The 24,044-nt window shown below is 39.3% G+C and overlaps 1 protein-coding gene across 4 annotated transcripts; it reads right to left on the reverse strand.

The window, feature by feature from the left end:
• Positions 1–1,296: 1,296 nt before the first annotated feature.
• LOC117187833 (catenin delta-2-like) lies at positions 1,297–20,074 on the reverse strand. 4 transcript variants are annotated; one of them, XM_033390702.1, is made up of 4 exons: positions 19,888–20,074; positions 16,381–17,214; positions 2,503–3,059; positions 1,297–2,446 (listed from the first exon to the last, which is right to left on the reverse strand). In XM_033390702.1, the coding sequence occupies exons 2-4, from the start codon at positions 17,205–17,207 to the stop codon at positions 1,509–1,511; spliced, it is 2,322 nt and encodes a 773-aa protein (XP_033246593.1). In that variant the 5' UTR covers positions 17,208–17,214; positions 19,888–20,074; the 3' UTR covers positions 1,297–1,508. The 4 variants fall into 4 exon arrangements, with proteins under 4 accessions (XP_033246593.1, XP_033246594.1, XP_033246595.1 ...); XM_033390703.1 differs by having other exon boundaries at positions 19,805–19,891; XM_033390704.1 differs by lacking the exon at positions 19,888–20,074 and adding an exon at positions 19,687–19,749.
• Between the last annotated feature and the right edge of the window lie 3,970 nt (positions 20,075–24,044).

Here is a 24,044-nt window from a genome sequence, read left to right on the forward strand (position 1 = left end):
CCGCCGCAAGCTGAATCGGCCCCAACTGCACAGCGTGACGGAGGTAATGGGAAATATCCTTCCGAATTAGCACAGCTGCTCCTCCTCTGGCCCTGCTCCTTGGGTGGTCGGCTCTGTAACACTCGTATCAATGGAGCGTGTAGTTTTTTTTTTGGTTAGGTAGGTAGATTTCAGCCCTTAACATGATGTCTACGCTATGAAGCTGTAAAAATAGAGGCTGCTCATTAGTGTTATGAGCCATGTTACAGGCGTTCCAGAATCCGATCCAAAGCCCCGACAGCATTATGATCTTCTGAGGGTTTTTCGAGGGTAGGGTTGTACCTGCGTTACGTAGTTGGTCGAGAGATTTCAGGATACCTGCTACTGCCGTGGTGAGGCATGCTAGTTCGTATCCATCTGCGGTTCAGGAGAAGAATCTTGGACGTTGACTGCAAAGCCAATATGCCTGCCATATTTGGTTCTGTAATTTTTTACATTTTTATTTTTTTCGTTATTTTCGTTAAAACTTCTGGCTTTTTTTATGAAAAAGAGATGTTTATCAACAGCTAATGAATGTATTTATGCAATAAAAATGTTTTCCGATTGATTTGTAAGATTTTAGATACGCGCTATCGGTTTAAAGTTAGTTAAAATGAGTGTCCACATTTCACTGCTCGCCACTGTATCTCATGAACTGAAATGAGTTTTTTCTTGATGTTTGGATTTTTGAAAGCGCTGCATTCTCTTTCTGAGACATACATATGCTATAAGCGTCTATATAATAATAATAATAATTATTATTATTGAAAGCGATTATTAAATTCTTTGACTTTACATCTCATTTCGACCCACTACGCGTTTCAGCCGTGGTAGTAACTCTTAAAAAACCGGTTTTTAGACGCGACGATATTAGACCATAAGAAAAAATATTACAAATCCCTAGGAAAAACTGTCCAGCATTGAAATCCTTAACAAAGGCAGACATCCGATACAACAGTGAAATCCAGTTGAAGTAGATCGCACCCCCATCCGCCCTGCCTGCATCGATTGACAATTCTAACTACACTACACTTTAAAGTGACGTCTAAATACATGTAAGTGAGATCCTAAATATATTGTGATGGAAAAAAATTCTGGACAGGGAAAATTCTGCAAGTATGTGCACCGATTTAGCATGTGTAGTCTACGCAGCTTTGCAGGTCGTTAGGCTCCACCACAATAATTTGGCTATGATACTTAATAACTAAATATAGGGCTAGGAAACCCGACAGTACCCTTCAAGGATATAAATATGTAGCAATAAAAATACTTGCAGGGTACATGGATATATCTTAGTGTATTTATTAAGTAATCAGATTAGCGTACCAGATGTTTAATGAATATAATCCTTTACAATATGTATTGGCATATGCTGTAAAAACTTATATGTAAATGTAAAAGAAACGCTGTATTTTTTAAGAATAATTTAAGATTTAAATACTTCACGTGTATCTAATACTAATTAAATAATTAACGAACAAATATACATTCTATAATTGTTTTCTAACCATTTCCGAAAGCAAGGCTGATTCATTATTCGACATAACAGCTCCACTAGAGTCATTATTCCTATATGAAGAACTAGGTGCACGCTGAATTGTTCTGTCTTCATAGCGCGTACGTCCCTGAGATGCCATTGGTCGGTTAAGGGTGTTATTGGCATTGTTTGGTGAACTTGGTGGAGTGCTGTGCGCAGTGAAATTTTTACTAATGAAATCTTGCTCTTTCCAACCGTTTTTTTTGTAGACGTCTCGCAGTTCGTGATGTTGCCACATCGTATACAAAACTTGACTAGCAAACTTTATTACACAAGAAGTATATTTTTCTTTTCGTCTCGATATATTCATAAGCCGGTCTATACCACCTGCATCTAAAAGTGAACGAGAAAATTCTGGATTCTTTTTTATGACCTCATTAATTGTAGCCAATACAGCTGTTATGGTATCATCCGATGTGTTTTGGTCATGCTGTACATTTCCAGATGGAAGTTTTTGGACTAAATCGCGCATAGCGTACTTTCCAATTAGTTCTTTATTTCGCTGATCAATAGCTAGATTGCGTAGGGCAGTAGCAACTGCACAGACTACGCGATCCACTTCCATCCGAAGGAGCTCTACTAGAATAGGTAGACCTTTTTCTTTACGCACTGTTGCACGAATATCAATGCTGGGTTGCCAATAACATGCAGATAAATTTTGAATTGCTCCTGCCGCAGCTTCAAGTGTTTCTGGATTAGAACAACTTTGCAATAATGATAAGTAATATTGAACTACTTCCGGTTGCCATAATTGTTCGTAGCCCTTATTCATCTGGCTATTAGTTACTGAACTTTTAGAATACTCTGTGGATATGCTATAGTCCTGAAGAGCTTCAGTAGCAGACACTTCTTTCTTTTTTTTACTTGTTCCAAAGCATCCTAAATTTTCTCCTAGAAATAAAAATATAGATTTAACAATGGACATTTCATGTTTTGTTTTATTTTACCTTTTGACGAAGATGGGATAGCCCTATCTTGCGTTATGAAGGGATGCTTATCGTAGTTGGGATCTTCCACTTCCTGACATCTATACGAAAGATTACGAAGTATACACACGCAATTTTCTACAGTTTTGTTTCCAATATTGTTTTTCTCTATTGCAGCTCGAACTACGTAGAGAAGACATTCCACTAAATGCTCGCAATTGCGAAGACACCCTCTTGCATGTTCTCCAGCTGAACTGACATTTCGCAGCACTCCCGAAGCATTTCGAAATACTGTAGAAAAACAAGTGTCACCACAACAAACGGGATCCCATCCGGAATGAGGTTTTATAACGTTGCAGACTATTGCAGCTAGTGCTTCATCAATAATTGACCGCTTGATATCTTCACAAGAAGACATATTCCATAAAACTCCAGTTACCAATTCTTTTACTTCTGTCTCTTGAGAACGACAAAGAAGATGAACCAACGCTTCTATTCCGCCAGAATTTTTAATTCCACGCTTGTTTTCATCATTTTGTCTACCGTAAGATAAATTTCGAAGGGCTCCACAAGCATTTCTAAAAACAAAAACAAAATAACCTGTTAGAACTTTTTTAAGATATAATAGTTTAGGTGTTTATGGAAATTAATTATTGGGAGATGTTATTGCCTACATTACGATAGTTTTTGTATTTTCTGCCCTTAATACACATATGCATACATTTGATACATGTTTTATACTTTCATATATGTATGTAAGAACATAGATTGTGTTGGCAAGAATTATGTTTCAATAGGTGCAGTTGGTATAAATTACAAAGCATCTTTGGTGCCCAAGGGCTCTAAGCAGACTAAACAGCCGATATTTAAACAAAATAAACTTTTCAAGAACTCCCGAATTACACGGAAAATATTACAAATCTTTCCTTAATCGATAGTGCATAACTTTTAATAGTGCAAACGTCGATTTAAGTGTGTTTTTGTGTTATTGCTGTATTTATGAGCGCTTTCGCATTTCATTTATATTTCTTTTACCCGATACTCATAGAATACAGAGTGAATGAGCTGAATTACATATTTTTGGGATTTGATATGTCTGACATGAACAAATTTTGTGTTATTTTTCAACTTTAACTTAACTTAAATAAAAACCGAACTTAAATCGTTCTAAAAGCCTAACCGCACCGAGCTGCAGAATGAGCTTTAACGTTTCTACAGTTCGTATTTTAAATTGAGAAACGGAAACAGTATTAATACAACTTCATTGCCGGTGGTGCTAATTGGAAGATACTACCCGAAAAAGTATTCCAGATGTCCTCGTGCGTCGACCGTCGATTGAGTTGACGAGAGGGTGAGAATTACTTACTGCCGGTGAGAATAGTGATGTAACGTCTCTGGTAGTCTATTCCGATTCTCTCGGGCCTCAACCTCTAACTGGATCTCCGAAGACTTAACGTCGTTGATAAGTGCTTCTATCAGCTTCTCCTTAATTGTAACTATTCGTTGCAGTGATTTCACGTCTGATTTGATGCCGTCGCCCGTTTCACTACTCTTCTGCGTAAAAGAAGATTCTTATGCTTTCTCAACATGGAGGGCACCTTTTTTCATGAAAAGTCGAGGCAGCCGAACAGCCTGAATTTGGATGTAGTTTCGGTCTGAGCTGCAGCGTCGATCTTTATCTTTCCATTTCCTTGTGCGATGCGTAGCCATTGATACCGTTTTCACATTCCCATGCTCAGAAATGTATCCTTCAAGTCCTGCGTAAAACTATAACACAAAAAAAATTTACTCCTATTATGATATCGGCTACAATGAAATCCTGTCCTAGGTTCGTCTTCTAAGCTTCTTTGTAACTTTGCCCTTTCTCTGCGCGTCTCCACCTGTAGCTGTTTGTAGTCCTATCTCATTCAGAGGCTCCACATTTACCTTAACTAAACTTCTAAATATTGAATGAGAAGCACCTGTGTCCAAAGTCATTACACATTCACTTACATACATTACGCCTCTAATAGTGAGATTTGGAAATCTCAAGTCCAATGTGCCTGGTTTATTGTCAATCGTTTACCATCATTCACCTTACTTCGCCACCTCCATATCGACGCTCCAGGGCACATTTAACAGCCTCGTAGTTCAATTTATCTAAGTCGGGAATCGACTGTAGCACCTCATCTGCCAGACCATTCAAGGAAAGCACCAAAGCGGTCGCGCGGTTAGCTTAGTCCAATTATTCTTCAATGTATCATGAAAACGCCAAATGTTGTTGTGCCATCAAAACTAGGTGTAGCGAATTTCGGTTGAGATGTTGCCATGTTGTTGACCTGCTGATCTCGCCCATGTGGCGCCCTTCTCCTGAAAACACTGTCAACTTGAGGGTCGCTGGTGCGTGTATATTCGCGCCTGAGTCGTTTCTTGTGTAGAAGCAGTCCTTCAAAATCACTTAAAGTGCCGTCTCTATGACTTCCAGTCTGCGACGTTCGAATACCTCGAGGGCCGCAAGTGGCAGCAGCTGCAGAAGCGTCATAGGCTTTGGGCATAAGAGTGTCGATCGCAAAATCAACATCTTGAGCGGTCCTTAAATATGTGTGTAAGTCTAGAGAGCTGCGTATAATTTCCTTGAATATGGGAACGTTTGAGTTAGGCTTCAGCTGCTTCGTCATGGCTAGGATCGTCTGCAGAGTGGTCGATAATGTAGAAATGAGAGACAGGTAGTCGGAGCTGAGGTCATGATCTTCAAGGATGTTGAGCTGGTTTCGATAGATCGATAAATAACAACAGTATACAACTGTTGCGTCAAGTTCATAAAAATAGTGCGTCTTTTGACTTCGACCAACCCTTGACCTTTCTCTTCAACCTCTCTTAGGAACAGTCGTGTCTCCCAGTAATTAAAAATGAGTCCTACATCATTCCGATTCACAAAAAAGGTTCAAGATCAAATATTGAAAACTTTCGTGGTACCGCAAAGCTTTCCGCCATCCCGAGTCTTCTTGAGTTCCTGGTCACCCTGCAACTGCAACATCTTTGTTGCAGCTTGATATCTCCGACGCAACACGGTTTTTTCATGCAAACTTATGACATTTTACCGTACGTTCTAGGAAATCATGTCCTGGAGCGAATTTCGATTTCAAATGACCTCGGAGTCCTATTGGATTATAAGATGTGTTCTAACAGCCATTTAGCCGCAACAGTAAATAAAGCTAAGGGTGTTTTAGCGTTCATCAAGCTTTGGTTTAAGAAGTTAGACGACCCGTACGTGACGAAACAACTGTATATCTTGTTAGTACGTCCGATATTGGAGTATTGTTCCTTTGTGTGGAGCCCGCAGTATAAAGAGCAGCAGGTTGTTATTGGATCGGTGCAAAAGCAATTTTTATCTTTTGCCCTGCGTAACTTAAACTGGGACTCGGGTAGAATCTTGACACCCTACCGATGTAGACAAAATCTTATTGACCTGCCGTCGTAATGGGGTAATGTTCGTGCACAAGCTCCTTCTCGGTATTGTTGACTCCCAAACTATCTTGGGTAAGATTGACTTCGCTGTTCCATCTAGACCTACCCGTACTTTTCGGCCAATCCGCTTACCCATATGTAGGTATAATTATGCCCAAATGAACCTTTTAGTGTTATATGTCACAACTATAGCTCCCTGTCATACCTTATCCCCTGAACTATCCCTTAAGCTAATAGCATGTAATATTTATAATCACCTAAATTTAACAAATTTGTAACTTCTCTTCTTTCCTCCTTTTGTAACTAGATAAGTACCATTATTAGAAGATAATTGCTAATTAAATAAATAAATAAACTGGTAGATGATTGATTGTGCGTTTTTAGTTTTTTTCAAGAACTCCCGAATTACACGGAAAATATTACAAATCTTTCCTTAATCGATAGTGCATAACTTTTAATAGTGCAAACGTCGATTTAAGTGTGTTTTTGTGTTATTGCTGTATTTATGAGCGCTTTCGCATTTCATTTATATTTCTTTTACCCGATACTCATAGAATACAGAGTGAATGAGCTGAATTACATATTTTTGGGATTTGATATGTCTGACATGAACAAATTTTGTGTTATTTTTCAACTTTAACTTAACTTAAATAAAAACCGAACTTAAATCGTTCTAAAAGCCTAACCGCACCGAGCTGCAGAATGAGCTTTAACGTTTCTACAGTTCGTATTTTAAATTGAGAAACGGAAACAGTATTAATACAACTTCATTGCCGGTGGTGCTAATTGGAAGATACTACCCGAAAAAGTATTCCAGATGTCCTCGTGCGTCGACCGTCGATTGGGTTGACGAGAGGGTGAGAATTACTTACTGCCGGTGAGAATAGTGATGTAACGTCTCTGGTAGTCTATTCCGATTCTCTCGGGCCTCAACCTCTAACTGGATCTCCGAAGACTTAACGTCGTTGATAAGTGCTTCTATCAGCTTCTCCTTAATTGTAACTATTCGTTGCAGTGATTTCACGTCTGATTTGATGCCGTCGCCCGTTTCACTACTCTTCTGCGTAAAAGAAGATTCTTATGCTTTCTCAACATGGAGGGCACCTTTTTTCATGAAAAGTCGAGGCAGCCGAACAGCCTGAATTTGGATGTAGTTTCGGTCTGAGCTGCAGCGTCGATCTTTATCTTTCCATTTCCTTGTGCGATGCGTAGCCATTGATACCGTTTTCACATTCCCATGCTCAGAAATGTATCCTTCAAGTCCTGCGTAAAACTATAACACAAAAAAAATTTACTCCTATTATGATATCGGCTACAATGAAATCCTGTCCTAGGTTCGTCTTCTAAGCTTCTTTGTAACTTTGCCCTTTCTCTGCGCGTCTCCACCTGTAGCTGTTTGTAGTCCTATCTCATTCAGAGGCTCCAAATTTACCTTAACTAAACTTCTAAATATTGAATGAGAAGCACCTGTGTCCAAAGTCATTACACATTCACTTACATACATTACGCCTCTAATAGTGAGATTTGGAAATCTCAAGTCCAATGTGCCTGGTTTATTGTCAATCGTTTACCATCATTCACCTTACTTCGCCACCTCCATATCGACGCTCCAGGGCACATTTAACAGCCTCGTAGTTCAATTTATCTAAGTCGGGAATCGACTGTAGCACCTCATCTGCCAGACCATTCAAGGAAAGCACCAAAGCGGTCGCGCAGTTAGCTTCCGTCCAATTATTCTTCAATGTATCATGAAAACGCCAAATGTTGTTGTGCCATCAAAACTAGGTGTAGCGAATTTCGGTTGAGATGTTGCCATGTTGTTGACCTGCTGATCTCGCCCATGTGGCGCCCTTCTCCTGAAAACACTGTCAACTTGAGGGTCGCTGGTGCGTGTATATTCGCGCCTGAGTCGTTTCTTGTGTAGAAGCAGTCCTTCAAAATCACTTAAAGTGCCGTCTCTATGACTTCCAGTCTGCGACGTTCGAATACCTCGAGGGCCGCAAGTGGCAGCAGCTGCAGAAGCGTCATAGGCTTTGGGCATAAGAGTGTCGATCGCAAAATCAACATCTTGAGCGGTCCTTAAATATGTGTGTAAGTCTAGAGAGCTGCGTATAATTTCCTTGAATATGGGAACGTTTGAGTTAGGCTTCAGCTGCTTCGTCATGGCTAGGATCGTCTGCAGAGTGGTCGATAATGTAGAAATGAGAGACAGGTAGTCGGAGCTGAGGTCATGATCTTCAAGGATGTTGAGCTGGTTTCGATAGATCGATAAATAACAACAGTATACAACTGTTGCGTCAAGTTCATAAAAATAGTGCGTCTTTTGACTTCGACCAACCCTTGACCTTTCTCTTCAACCTCTCTTAGGAACAGTCGTGTCTCCCAGTAATTAAAAATGAGTCCTACATCATTCCGATTCACAAAAAAGGTTCAAGATCAAATATTGAAAACTTTCGTGGTACCGCAAAGCTTTCCGCCATCCCGAGTCTTCTTGAGTTCCTGGTCACCCTGCAACTGCAACATCTTTGTTGCAGCTTGATATCTCCGACGCAACACGGTTTTTTCATGCAAACTTATGACATTTTACCGTACGTTCTAGGAAATCATGTCCTGGAGCGAATTTCGATTTCAAATGACCTCGGAGTCCTATTGGATTATAAGATGTGTTCTAACAGCCATTTAGCCGCAACAGTAAATAAAGCTAAGGGTGTTTTAGCGTTCATCAAGCTTTGGTTTAAGAAGTTAGACGACCCGTACGTGACGAAACAACTGTATATCTTGTTAGTACGTCCGATATTGGAGTATTGTTCCTTTGTGTGGAGCCCGCAGTATAAAGAGCAGCAGGTTGTTATTGGATCGGTGCAAAAGCAATTTTTATCTTTTGCCCTGCGTAACTTAAACTGGGACTCGGGTAGAATCTTGACACCCTACCGATGTAGACAAAATCTTATTGACCTGCCGTCGTAATGGGGTAATGTTCGTGCACAAGCTCCTTCTCGGTATTGTTGACTCCCAAACTATCTTGGGTAAGATTGACTTCGCTGTTCCATCTAGACCTACCCGTACTTTTCGGCCAATCCGCTTACCCATATGTAGGTATAATTATGCCCAAAAGAACCTTTTAGTGTTATATGTCACAACTATAGCTCCCTGTCATACCTTATCCCCTTAACTATCCCTTAAGCTAATAGCATGTAATATTTATAATCACCTAAATTTAACAAATTTGTAACTTCTCTTCTTTCCTCCTTTTGTAACTAGATAAGTACCATTATTAGAAGATAATTGCTAATTAAATAAATAAATAAACTGGTAGATGATTGATTGTGCGTTTTTAGTTTTTTTCAAGAACTCCCGAATTACACGGAAAATATTACAAATCTTTCCTTAATCGATAGTGCATAACTTTTAATAGTGCAAACGTCGATTTAAGTGTGTTTTTGTGTTATTGCTGTATTTATGAGCGCTTTCGCATTTCATTTATATTTCTTTTACCCGATACTCATAGAATACAGAGTGAATGCGCTGAATTACATATTTTTGGGATTTGATATGTCTGACATGAACAAATTTTGTGTTATTTTTCAACTTTAACTTAACTTAAATAAAAACCGAACTTAAATCGTTCTAAAAGCCTAACCGCACCGAGCTGCAGAATGAGCTTTAACGTTTCTACAGTTCGTATTTTAAATTGAGAAACGGAAACAGTATTAATACAACTTCATTGCCGGTGGTGCTAATTGGAAGATACTACCCGAAAAAGTATTCCAGATGTCCTCGTGCGTCGACCGTCGATTGGGTTGACGAGAGGGTGAGAATTACTTACTGCCGGTGAGAATAGTGATGTAACGTCTCTGGTAGTCTATTCCGATTCTCTCGGGCCTCAACCTCTAACTGGATCTCCGAAGACTTAACGTCGTTGATAAGTGCTTCTATCAGCTTCTCCTTAATTGTAACTATTCGTTGCAGTGATTTCACGTCTGATTTGATGCCGTCGCCCGTTTCACTACTCTTCTGCGTAAAAGAAGATTCTTATGCTTTCTCAACATGGAGGGCACCTTTTTTCATGAAAAGTCGAGGCAGCCGATCAGCCTGAATTTGGATGTAGTTTCGGTCTGAGCTGCAGCGTCGATCTTTATCTTTCCATTTCCTTGTGCGATGCGTAGCCATTGATACCGTTTTCACATTCCCATGCTCAGAAATGTATCCTTCAAGTCCTGCGTAAAACTATAACACAAAAAAAATTTACTCCTATTATGATATCGGCTACAATGAAATCCTGTCCTAGGTTCGTCTTCTAAGCTTCTTTGTAACTTTGCCCTTTCTCTACGCGTCTCCACCTGTAGCTGTTTGTAGTCCTATCTCATTCAGAGGCTCCACATTTACCTTAACTAAACTTCTAAATATTGAATGAGAAGCACCTCTGTCCAAAGTCATTACACATTCACTTACATACATTACGCCTCTAATAGTGAGATTTGGAAATCTCAAGTCCAATGTGCCTGGTTTATTGTCAATCGTTTACCATCATTCACCTTACTTCGCCACCTCCATATCGACGCTCCAGGGCACATTTACCAGCCTCGTAGTTCAATTTATCTAAGCCGGGAATCGACTGTAGCACCTCATCTGCCAGACCATTCAAGGAAAGCACCAAAGCGGTCGCGCGGTTAGCTTCCGTCCAATTATTCTTCAATGTATCATGAAAACGCCAAATGTTGTTGTGCCATCAAAACTAGGTGTAGCGAATTTCGGTTGAGATGTTGCCATGTTGTTGACCTGCTGATCTCGCCCATGTGGCGCCCTTCTCCTGAAAACACTGTCAACTTGAGGGTCGCTGGTGCGTGTATATTCGCGCCTGAGTCGTTTCTTGTGTAGAAGCAGTCCTTCAAAATCACTTAAAGTGCCGTCTCTATGACTTCCAGTCTGCGACGTTCGAATACCTCGAGGGCCGCAAGTGGCAGCAGCTGCAGAAGCGTCATAGGCTTTGGGCATAAAAGTGTCGATCGCAAAATCAACATCTTGAGCGGTCCTTAAATATGTGTGTAAGTCTAAAAAGCTGCGTATAATTTCCTTGAATATGGGAACGTTTGAGTTAGGCTTCAGCTGCTTCGTCATGGCTAGGATCGTCTGCAGAGTGGTCGATAATGTAGAAATGAGAGACAGGTAGTCGGAGCTGAGGTCATGATCTTCAAGGATGTTGAGCTGGTTTCGATAGATCGATAAATAACAACAGTATACAACTGTTGCGTCAAGTTCATAAAAATAGTGCGTCTTTTGACTTCGACCAACCCTTGACCTTTCTCTTCAACCTCTCTTAGGAACAGTCGTGTCTCCCAGTAATTAAAAATGAGTCCTACATCATTCCGATTCACAAAAAAGGTTCAAGATCAAATATTGAAAACTTTCGTGGTACCGCAAAGCTTTCCGCCATCCCGAATCTTCTTGAGTTCCTGGTCACCCCGCAACTGCAACATCTTTGTTGCAGCTTGATATCTCCGACGCAACACGGTTTTTTCATGCAAACTTATGACATTTTACCGTACGTTCTAGGAAATCATGTCCTGGAGCGAATTTCGATTTCAAATGACCTCGGAGTCCTATTGGATTATAAGATGTGTTCTAACAGCCATTTAGCCGCAACAGTAAATAAAGCTAAGGGTGTTTTAGCGTTCATCAAGCTTTGGTTTAAGAAGTTAGACGACCCGTACGTGACGAAACAACTGTATATCTTGTTAGTACGTCCGATATTGGAGTATTGTTCCTTTGTGTGGAGCCCGCAGTATAAAGAGCAGCCGGTTGTTATTGGATCGGTGCAAAAGCAATTTTTATCTTTTGCCCTGCGTAACTTAAACTGGGACTCGGGTAGAATCTTGACACCCTACCGATGTAGACAAAATCTTATTGACCTGCCGTCGTAATGGGGTAATGTTCGTGCACAAGCTCCTTCTCGGTATTGTTGACTCCCAAACTATCTTGGGTAAGATTGACTTCGCTGTTCCATCTAGACCTACCCGTACTTTTCGGCCAATCCGCTTACCCATATGTAGGTATAATTATGCCCAAATGAACCTTTTAGTGTTATATGTCACAACTATAGCTCCCTGTCATACCTTATCCCCTGAACTATCCCTTAAGCTAATAGCATGTAATATTTATAATCACCTAAATTTAACAAATTTGTAACTTCTCTTCTTTCCTCCTTTTGTAACTAGATAAGTACCATTATTAGAAGATAATTGCTAATTAAATAAATAAATAAACTGGTAGATGATTGATTGTGCGTTTTTAGTTTTTTTCAAGAACTCCCGAATTACACGGAAAATATTACAAATCTTTCCTTAATCGATAGTGCATAACTTTTAATAGTGCAAACGTCGATTTAAGTGTGTTTTTGTGTTATTGCTGTATTTATGAGCGCTTTCGCATTTCATTTATATTTCTTTTACCCGATACTCATAGAATACAGAGTGAATGAGCTGAATTACATATTTTTGGGATTTGATATGTCTGACATGAACAAATTTTGTGTTATTTTTCAACTTTAACTTAACTTAAATAAAAACCGAACTTAAATCGTTCTAAAAGCCTAACCGCACCGAGCTGCAGAATGAGCTTTAACGTTTCTACAGTTCGTATTTTAAATTGAGAAACGGAAACAGTATTAATACAACTTCATTGCCGGTGGTGCTAATTGGAAGATACTACCCGAAAAAGTATTCCAGATGTCCTCGTGCGTCGACCGTCGATTGGGTTGACGTCGGGCCTCAACCTCTAACTGGATCTCCGAAGACTTAACGTCGTTGATAAGTGCTTCTATCAGCTTCTCCTTAATTGTAACTATTCGTTGCAGTGATTTCACGTCTGATTTGATGCCGTCGCCCGTTTCACTACTCTTCTGCGTAAAAGAAGATTCTTATGCTTTCTCAACATGGAGGGCACCTTTTTTCATGAAAAGTCGAGGCAGCCGAACAGCCTGAATTTGGATGTAGTTTCGGTCTGAGCTGCAGCGTCGATCTTTATCTTTCCATTTCCTTGTGCGATGCGTAGCCATTGATACCGTTTTCACATTCCCATGCTCAGAAATGTATCCTTCAAGTCCTGCGTAAAACTATAACACAAAAAAAATTTACTCCTATTATGATATCGGCTACAATGAAATCCTGTCCTAGGTTCGTCTTCTAAGCTTCTTTGTAACTTTGCCCTTTATCTACGCGTCTCCACCTGTAGCTGTTTGTAGTCCTATCTCATTCAGAGGCTCCACATTTACCTTAACTAAACTTCTAAATATTGAATGAGAAGCACCTGTGTCCAAAGTCATTACACATTCACTTACATACATTACGCCTCTAATAGTGAGATTTGGAAATCTCAAGTCCAATGTGCCTGGTTTATTGTCAATCGTTTACCATCATTCACCTTACTTCGCCACCTCCATATCGACGCTCCAGGGCACATTTAACAGCCTCGTAGTTCAATTTATCTAAGTCGGGAATCGACTGTAGCACCTCATCTGCCAGACCATTCAAGGAAAGCACCAAAGCGGTCGCGCGGTTAGCTTCCGTCCAATTATTCTTCAATGTATCATGAAAACGCCAAATGTTGTTGTGCCATCAAAACTAGGTGTAGCGAATTTCGGTTGAGATGTTGCCATGTTGTTGACCTGCTGATCTCGCCCATGTGGCGCCCTTCTCCTGAAAACACTGTCAACTTGAGGGTCGCTGGTGCGTGTATATTCGCGCCTGAGTCGTTTCTTGTGTAGAAGCAGTCCTTCAAAATCACTTAAAGTGCCGTCTCTATGACTTCCAGTCTGCGACGTTCGAATACCTCGAGGGCCGCAAGTGGCAGCAGCTGCAGAAGCGTCATAGGCTTTGGGCATAAGAGTGTCGATCGCAAAATCAACATCTTGAGCGGTCCTTAAATATGTGTGTAAGTCTAGAGAGCTGCGTATAATTTCCTTGAATATGGGAACGTTTGAGTTAGGCTTCAGCTGCTTCGTCATGGCTAGGATCGTCTGCAGAGTGGTCGATAATGTAGAAATGAGAGACAGGTAGTCGGAGCTGAGGTCATGATCTTCAAGGATGTTGAGCTGGTTTCGATAGATCGATAAATAACAACAGTATACAACTGTTGCGTCAAGTTCATAAAAATAGTGCGTCTTTTGACTTCGACCAACCCTTGACCTTTCTCTTCAACCTCTCTTAGGAACAGTCGTGTCTCTCAGTAATTAAGAATGAGTCCTACATCATTCCGATTCACAAAAAAGGTTCAAGATCAAATATTGAAAACTATCGTGGTACCGCAAAGCTTTCCGCCATCCCGAATCTTCTTGAGTTCCTGGTCACCCTGCAACTGCAACATCTTTGTTGCAGCTTGATATCTCCGACGCAACACGGTTTTTTCATGCAAACTTATGACATTTTACCGTACGTTCTAGGAAATCATGTCCTGGAGCGAATTTCGATTTCAAATGACCTCGGAGTCCTATTGGATTATAAGATGTGTTCTAACAGCCATTTAGCCGCAACAGTAAATAAAGCTAAGGGTGTTTTAGCGTTCATCAAGCTTTGGTTTAAGAAGTTAGACGACCCGTACGTGACGAAACAACTGTATATCTTGTTAGTACGTCCGATATTGGAGTATTGTTCCTTTGTGTGGAGCCCGCAGTATAAAGAGCAGCAGGTTGTTATTGGATCGGTGCAAAAGCAATTTTTATCTTTTGCCCTGCGTAACTTAAACTGGGACTCGGGTAGAATCTTGACACCCTACCGATGTAGACAAAATCTTATTGACCTGCCGTCGTAATGGGGTAATGTTCGTGCACAAGCTCCTTCTCGGTATTGTTGACTCCCAAACTATCTTGGGTAAGATTGACTTCGCTGTTCCATCTAGACCTACCCGTACTTTTCGGCCAATCCGCTTACCCATATGTAGGTATAATTATGCCCAAATGAACCTTTTAGTGTTATATGTCACAACTATAGCTCCCTGTCATACCTTATCCCCTGAACTATCCCTTAAGCTAATAGCATGTAATATTTATAATCACCTAAATTTAACAAATTTGTAACTTCTCTTCTTTCCTCCTTTTTTAACTAGATAAGTACCATTATTAGAAGATAATTGCTAATTAAATAAATAAATAAACTGGTAGATGATTGATTGTGCGTTTTTAGTTTTCTCGTTTCTTCAAAATTGTTGAGGACACAGATTTTTGTCCTTGTGGGGGCGGAAGGGAGTGGGTCGAAATTTTGAAATACACTTGTAACAGTAACATATCACAGAAGGCTGGATACGAAATTTCACTGCTCTAGCTCGTATAGACTTTGAGCACTAGGCGCTCATAGGGACGGACAGATGAACAGACAGACATGGCGCAATCGACTCGTCTATTGAAAGTGATTATAATAGGTCCATTTTAACTTTTTTATGTACAATTTTTCTAGTCAACATTTAAAAATTCAAAAATGTCCCGTTAAAAATAATAGAAGTGCATAGAAGTGGCAACTTTGTGAGTGTCCTTCGAATTTTTATCCTCCTGGGCCCTCCAAAACAGATTTATGTCCTTCGACCTACATATTAGCCAATATCCCAACATATAAATGACGATCCATAATGTTTTTAGCACATATACCAGCTAAATTCCCTAGTAGGAAAAACTCGTCCAAGCCAATATTGAAGACCCGCCGTATATAACAGTTTTGCAAGTATATCTTGTCGAAAATTCATCTTGCTGTGGTTGTCTTATATACGGCACAGGTTCTACGGATCTAAAACAATTTTGGACTCGTCCGACTATTTCTTTACTTTTCCAATGGTCAATTTAAATTCCTTAAATCTTCAACCTTGTGATTTCATGTTTTTTTGCCAGTAACAATTTTGTTCTTTGTACTATTCAATTATAATCTCACAGGCTTCTTCCAATGCTTTCAACACTAGTTTCCAAATTAAAAACTTTTTAAGACTGCAACTGTCGTAGTATTTGATCTACTGATAATTTGGTACGGGTTCACGGGTTTTACTTTATGGTTTTTATTGATTAGCATTTCGGATCATAGTAGCAAGGCAACCAATGATATTTGCACCTCGACCAAAAATAAATTATACAAGCTTACGACTGTTAAATAAACCATTCAACTATTATTTAACACTATTTAGCACTTTTATTATTTCGACCGCATCGAAATAGTAATGCTTTGAAAAAAAGCTTAAAATAGGACGCAAACATAACTGTATTTTCAATTACATAAATTCTGCGATAGTTGCCGAGATAAAGAAATCAATTCGATTGTTGAAGCTATTTTGGAGAATATTAACAATATTTATAACCTATAGTAGTAGGCACTACAATTATTTTGACCGAAACTGTACATGCGACTGAAAAAACCTATTTTACATGATTTTAAATTTTATATTTAAGATTCATAATTCAGGCTGAAGTTCTTTACTTACTTATGTATTTCTGGAGAATCATACGACAACAATCGAATTAATGGTGGTATTCCTCCCAATGATCGTGTACGTTGCTTGTTTGGGTCGTCCATGTAACATAAATGTTGCAAATATGCTGCTGCATTTGCTTTTATAGCATTGTTCGGGTTGCTAAGAAAACTTATCACTTCTGAAAGATTTGGATCGCGCCACCTCATGGTTGAACAAAGGTCGTTGTCAGATCCGCCGATGTAATCTTCTTTCTCCCCTACTCCTCTGGGGGGGGCAGCATTTATTGAACTCATGGCGAACTGAGGTAATTTAAAATCAGCTGCACCGTCAAAAGGTCGACATTGAGACTCGCCAACAGTTTCAGACCCATTGAGGTTATCATCAAAAGGACTTGCAGTGAATTGTTTGAGATTAGAGCTTGTGCCTTGCATTCCATAACCAGGTTCTGTTGTGTAGCCGTAAGGTACCACGGATTCATCTGTATAGTGGGACTCTACACCACATGGTATACCTGAGATCCCATATTCTGGTGTCTCATCAAATTGGGCGGCTTGTATATATCTAACAGTTGGACCTAAAGAATGATTCTCCATACCTGCAAGGGCAACTTCTGGAGAACCTGTCTCGATCTTATTCTGAGGACCAAGTACTGAACAATGAGGCGTAATATGTGATATGGCACCAATTCCTGGCGGCTTTGTGATGTATATTGGTGAATTTGTATATCCAGCTGCCGAAAATTGTTCAAAATTTTGAAATGATGCATACTGGGTTTGCATACTGTTTGCCTCCTGCACCAACGATGGATCCATATTCAAACTATGTGCTGGATTCATGATTTAACTATATCAATTTAAAAACGATAATATTGAATGATACCATTTAAATACATATTTCGCTAATCCATACAAATTAAACAAAAAAAACACGTAAGAAATAAAAAAGCCTCTCCGACCCTGAGTCGATATATCCAAGTCTGTCTGTCTTTGTCGCCTAGTTTTTAAGAGACTATAATAACTAGATTAACCGTGCAGACTTTTATCACAGTTAATTTCAAGTGTAAATAAAGTTTACATTACATTTCTGTCACGCCTCTAAAATTTAGAAGTTGCATGGCAAACGGTCATATGAACTAGATTGCAGAAACTCGTCGCTATTGATCTTTAATGTAGCCGAAATGAACAAAGCAAGACAAGAAGTGATCTGTCGTTTCTATCATTAAACATAGTATGTATTTACATATATATAAACTGAATACCAAGTATCCGTTACGAAGGCTTTACTGTTTGTGGCGATTTCAAAAATTTCCGGTTGTGCTTTTCGTTGTTGTCAATTCATAATCATATAAGAAATTTTACATGTCTTAGGACATTTTCTTGTTTTAATATCAATAAAAACGTTAAATTTAAAAAACTAATGTGCTTTTTCTGGAAGCTTAACCATGGAACATCGTGTACAGTTTCCTGTGAAGAGTGTTATTAGGAGAATATCGTCGTTTTGAAACTGAAATTTGTCAGCTTTAAGTTTTCTAGCACATGTGGACAACATTGTACATTTCCAAAACTAACGCAGACCAAAACGCCGTTTCCTTTTCAAAATATCTCGATTTTTAAAGCATTTTCTGGAAATACATACATACATACATACATACACTTGCTCGCATATCTCTGCGTACACTTAGAAAACGAACTACATTTTCATGTTTAGTTGCGGATAACTTCTAATATAAGGCACTTTGGGCTACGATTTTTTTTTATAATATTCTTTGCTTATTTCTAAACCTATCTACATTTGTTTTTTATTCAATAAAACAAACTTAATAGGAAAAAAAATCATTAAAAAAAACATAAGACAAATTTGACACCTCAAAAGTCTGCGTACACTCTAACAATTCTGCGTACACGACTAAAATTCTAAGTTGTTAATATTTTGTGGGATCTTAATATCGTTTTAAAACATCTGCCAGACGTCTAGGCATTGAGTCAACCAGATTCCTGGTGTCCTCGGCAGTTATTTTGCCCCATTCCTTCATAAATCCTTCAGCAGAGTGCCCAAAAATTACAGCTTGAAGACGACTTTTGCTGCCAACAGGACAATGATCCGACGCATACTGCCCACAATGTTAAGCTCTGTTTGCTTTACAATGTACAAAATGAGCTTTGATCGCCTCCTTAGTCCCCAGACCTGAATCCCATAGAACATCTATGGGATTTACTCGATCGCAGGATTCGTAAGCACACCATAAGCTCTAAAAACATGTTGAAGGAAGTTATCCTGGAGGAATGGGGCAAAATAACTGCCGAGGACACCAGGAATCTGGTTGACTCAATGCCTAGACGTCTGGCAGATGTTTTAAAACGATATTAAGATCCCACAAAATATTAACAACTTAGAATTTTAGTCGTGTACGCAGAATTGTTAGAGTGTACGCAGACTTTTGAGGTGTCAAGTTTGTCTTATGTTTTTTTAATGATTTTTTTTTCCTATTAAGTTTGTTTTATTGAATAAAAAACAAATGTAGATAGGTTTAGAAATAAGCAAAGAATATTATTACAAAAAAATCGTTGCCCAAAGTGCCTTATATTAGAAGTTATCCGCAACTAAACATGAAAATGTAGTTCGTTTTCTAAGTGTACGCAGAGATATGCGAGCAAGTGTATGTACATATAAAAAACATTTTATTTCTCAAAAGCATACATGTATTTAAAAGTTTGTAGCAATAGGAATATTAAAAAAATAAAACAAAAAATGTTTTTCCTTTAAGCAAAAAAATAAAACAAAAAATGTTTTTCCTTTAAGCAAAAAAAAAAAACAACTTTAAAAACAATCAGTTATGCTTTTTTATATTTTTTTTCTCGATTGCATAAAAAAGTACCGAAAAAAGGATAATCTTACAAAACTAGGATAACGAAGGAGATATTAAAATATTCGTTTTCGATTACTTCTTTGAATCGCAATACGTATTTGTATGTAAATACATACGGTACATACATACATGCACACATAAGTCTTGTAAATACTATTCCTATTTTACTGTACACTGTAAAAAAACATATGTACAAATGTATGTACATATGTATAAGACGTCTAAGATGCCACGCCCCCTTATGTGTCTGCATATGTACATATTTATGTAGCTATGCGAAATATAAAATATGAAGGTAGTTACATGATACACGTTTGATTGTTATCAGCATCCATAAACATATTGAATACAGTTAATATCTCATCAGCTCAGCACCACATATGTATTAAAAGCGATGAATTGGGTAAAATTAATTATTGATTTTTCAAACTTCCTGTAAGGGTACCTACATATAAGATCTGAGAAACCTTCGTTATGGTCCTTTTTTTTACTGATATAAAGTAACATAGATATAATACAAGATAGACAATTTACATTTTTTTTTAAGACAAGTACGTGTGTACATACTATGTTTATGGAGTCGTATATGTAGTCTTCCATAAATTATCGAAATGCATACCACAATTGTATGTATACATTTTTGTGCTCACCAAGTATCTTTTAATTGAATATAGTTATTTACGTGAATTCACATTTTCGATACCACTAAATTATAAATTATGCATTTTCTGCGAAACTAACAAGTTATATATTTATCACTGAGCAGATGAAAAACTATTTTGCAATGTTATTCTTTTTTTTAATAACCAGGGATTCAATAGCTATTGCAAGTAGTCTGACCGAGTCATCATCAGCTAAAATATACCATTTTAATTTCAAAATTATACTAAAATATACCATTTCCGGCCTAAAATATACGGCTTTAAACATAGTATTCTGAAAAGATACATTTTTTACTATCGAAATAAACATATATTTCGCTGGTGGTAGAGTGTGCACTACGGATCAGTTCTACAGATTACGCTTTTTTCCCGTTATTTTTTAACGATATTTGCCAGTTTACCAGACAATATACAAATTCTACAACAGGTTGACCTTTTCCGACAACCAAATCTTGAGCGTTAAGAAAAATGGATGTTAAGCTATTAAGCGTTTTTAATAACTGTTGCAATTTTGAATTTAATGAAAGTCGAGAAGTTGTATATAATTCACAATTTATTTGCATATGTAAACCAACTTATCGCGTATGTACATATGGGGGTAATTGGGCGAACGATTGATGCGAGGATGTTAATCTAATAGCAGCGACGATTAGCTTAAGACTGAAAATGCAAGGGCTGACGAGACAAATGGCCGGGCCCTATGCAGCTAGCTTAGACGCGAGCGAGAGAGTAGGATAGCCCGAGATCGTTAGAGCTGCTCGGGGCCGCTGCTAAGCCGAGTACGAGAGATTGAGATATAAGGAGACGAAAGAATTCTGCTGCATTGCAATGGCGTCATGTACTCATTTTTGCGCTCTTTGCTTCTCTATCTTTTAGCTAAGTTCACTTTTCCTAAGAGACGAGTGCGGGCAGATGAAAAAATAAAATAAACAACTATATTAATCTATAAATTAACAAAGCCTTATTATTTGGAACATTAGTGTGCCTACTGCAATAATCTAATACCTGCCGTGGTCAAACGCGGAAATTGAGCGGGTTTTAAGCCAGTTAATCTGGTTAAGACAAAAGGAATTCCATGATACTAAGCAGAACCAATAGCATTCATGTGCATAAGGTAAAGTTTTATTTTACGTGAACAGATATTACTAGTTTTTATTTAAATATACAGGTATGGCTTGCGCTGACTTGGAAAAGGCTGTTTTGACTACGAAGTACCACGACCAGGTCGTACGAATGCGAATCAGAAGTAAGCCCCACAGAAATGGATAAGTTTACGAAAATTATATAAAATACATATTAAATATCACTTTGAATATCACAAACATTATTTACCCTTTTTTTTATTATTTTTTTTTCGATTACTTCAAGTTAGAAACAGTTTTTTTCTTTCAAGTTAAAATTTCAACTTTTTTATATGAAAGCAAATGGCGATTTTTTAAATACTCATTCGAAAAATCCATACCTGAGAAAAATGGGTTGAACATGTTTTTTATCTTAAGAAAATAATTCAATTTTAAATTGAAAATAATTGTCTTTCGCTTTGACCATTAAGAACTGAAAAATTTGACCGAGCTATTACAAAGCGAGTGAGAGACGAAAAATTAGAAGAGTTTTTCTAAATAAAAATCACCGAAAACTTAGGTTGGCTGTATATTTGGCGGGGCGAAAATGATTGCGCTCAATCTCTTTGAATATTAACGATAGACTCTATTTCCTTCACAATTCAATCTCGTATTTAAGCTAACCTGCGGTGGCAAAGCAGGGCGAATTCGCCAAGAGCGAGAGAGCGAGCTTTATTACGCCCCCTCTTTGCCCTAGCCTTACACTTACACTAGACTTCATAAACTTACACTAGACTTCATAATTACGATAAAATTAAGCAATTCAAATATTATGACGATTAGATGAAGGTCACGCAACACGGGGCCCGTTGAAGGCCTGCACGGCTGCAACACATTGGGAGCGGCATCAACTTGTGTATGGCCCGCCGAAAAACCGCTCCAGTACTAGTCCTTATTTCGACGACCCTGACCATGTCGTCCTCTCCTTCGTCCGTGGCGATGAACCTCCCCACGAGCCACTCCTGAGGTGGCAGATTGTCCTCGGCCACGAGGACGAGGTCTCCTTCCTCGAGGCTCAGTTGCCGCTGGTGCCATTTGCCCCGAATTTGCAACCCCAGGACATACTAACGGGACCATCGCTGCCAAAACGCTTGCCTGACTGATGAGACAAGTCGCCATCACCGAAAGCAACTGAGACTCTCCTGGTCCGGAGTCCGGATCTTCGCTGATGGCTTCCAGCGGCCTCGAGTTCATTATTGCCTCGATGCCGACGAGGACTGTGCCGAGCTCTTCGGCGGTTTGGAGCGCGCTGCCTACCGCCCGTAGGAGTAGGCTCTTGGCAGTTTTTACACCTGTCTCCCAAAGCCCTCCCATGTGAGGAGCCCGCGGCGGTCTGAACGCAAACTCGCAGCCGTTCCTTGACGCGAAGTCGCGAATTGCGTCCCCTTGCTACTTGAGCCTGATCCGCAGACCTCTGAGGTGGCGGCTCGCTCCGACGAAGTTCGTCCCGACTTGGGGATATCCTCGGCGGCCGATGAACCTTTGGAAAGCCAATAAAAAACCGTCAGTGGTTAGTTTGGAAACTATTTCTAGGTGAACCGCCTTGGACGTAAAACAAACAAAAAGCGCACTTCCGCGAATTTTCAATGTTGTGTGCACTGGTCCACAAAAATCAACGCCGCGAATTGAAAATGGGTGGAGAGCACTGAGTCGATCTATGGGTAAATTCCCCATGAGTTGCGTCAGCAATCGAGGCTTGCATTTTAAACAGCGCATTCACGGTCGAACTGTCTGACGGCAGACCTCCTGAGCGTCGAAGGATGCTCACAAGTGCTCGTGAGCTTCGCACGAATTGCGAGCGCTTAGTCAATAGCAGAGGAAACTTGGCATCGTATGATATAGGAGCAACTCACAACAACGAAAAGTTACACTGTGTCGTCATGGATGAATGGGTTCAACCGCTGAAGGACCAATTGTAGATCCTTTCCTAACCTTATCGATTTCTCTTTGAGACTCGTGATGCTGGACGATTTCGACAATTTTATAAAAGGTTTCATTATATTCGGTTGGTGAGACAGTTTTTTCGAAATTTAGAATTGGGTCTATACATTTTCTTATAAAGCGGAACACATACACGAACACTCTAAACAGTTTGAGGTGTGACGAAAATCGTTCGATGACATCTAACAGCTCCGAACTTGGCAGAAAGATTTCGTCGACGTGACAACCTCTTGAGACAATGGTGATGAGATGGATGAGACCGGATCCAATGAAGAGTAACCTCTGAATCCGACCAATAAACGACTCGTTCAATGGGCACATTTAATACGGGTTTTATTCTGTGACTGAGATCTGCGAGAAGGTGAGCGGCACATAACTCAAGCCTTGGGAGCGTTTTGGTCTTGAGCGGCGCTACTTTGGATTTAGAAGTCAACAATGATAATTTTTAACCTTCTGCAGTTCTGCTATTTGAACCGGTTACATCGCATCTTAATATACAAATCAAAATATGGATATGTCTTCCAATTGAGACAGTGTTCTTTTCAACCAATTCCATGCTGTTTCCAAATTCAGCGGAATCGACTCATCCCAATCTAGGTTGTTAAGCCAAAGCTCCTAAAATAGGATCTTGCCTTTTATGACGATAGGACTCAACAAACCAAGGGGAGTGAGTTTAAAAACCACTTAGTCAATTCAAAGCCTGCAGTCTGAAGAGCCTGAGACAATTCGGACTTAATTGCCCTTAGCTCCTATACGCATGCAACAAGTCATCGACGTAAAAGTCGGACCCAACAACGCTAGCAGCTTTAGGAAATGAGAGCTTCGCAGATTCACTCAACTTTTTCAAACACCGGATAGCTAAGAATGGTGTTGGTCCTATCCCAAAGGTTACAGTGTTGAGCTTGTATAATCTCAAGGATTCAGAAGGGTCTCTTCTCCTATGAGCTGAAACTGCCGATCCGATTCATTCACATATGACCTAAGGAGAGGTACTCTTCCATGAATTCCAAGTACATTTTCTTCAACTCAGTCCTGATAAAATCTTCTTTCAAGTGAAAAAACCGCCGTTTAGCAACCTCAAAG

Source organism: Drosophila miranda, chromosome 3 (assembly GCF_003369915.1).
Source record: "Drosophila miranda strain MSH22 chromosome 3, D.miranda_PacBio2.1, whole genome shotgun sequence".
NCBI lineage: Eukaryota > Metazoa > Arthropoda > Insecta > Diptera > Drosophilidae > Drosophila > Drosophila miranda.

Bases quoted from the DNA above. Each gene is read 5' to 3' on its own strand.
- LOC117187833 (XM_033390702.1), bottom strand. From the start codon at position 17,207: ATGAATCCAGCACATAGTTTGAATATGGATCCATCGTTGGTGCAGGAG. The intron at 3,060-16,380 runs GTAAGTAAAGAA...TTTTGTTTTTAG, and splicing joins GATTCTCCAGAAATACATAA to AAATGCTTGTGGAGCCCTTC. The intron at 2,447-2,502 runs GTAAAATAAAAC...TTTTATTTCTAG, and splicing joins TATCCCATCTTCGTCAAAAG to GAGAAAATTTAGGATGCTTT.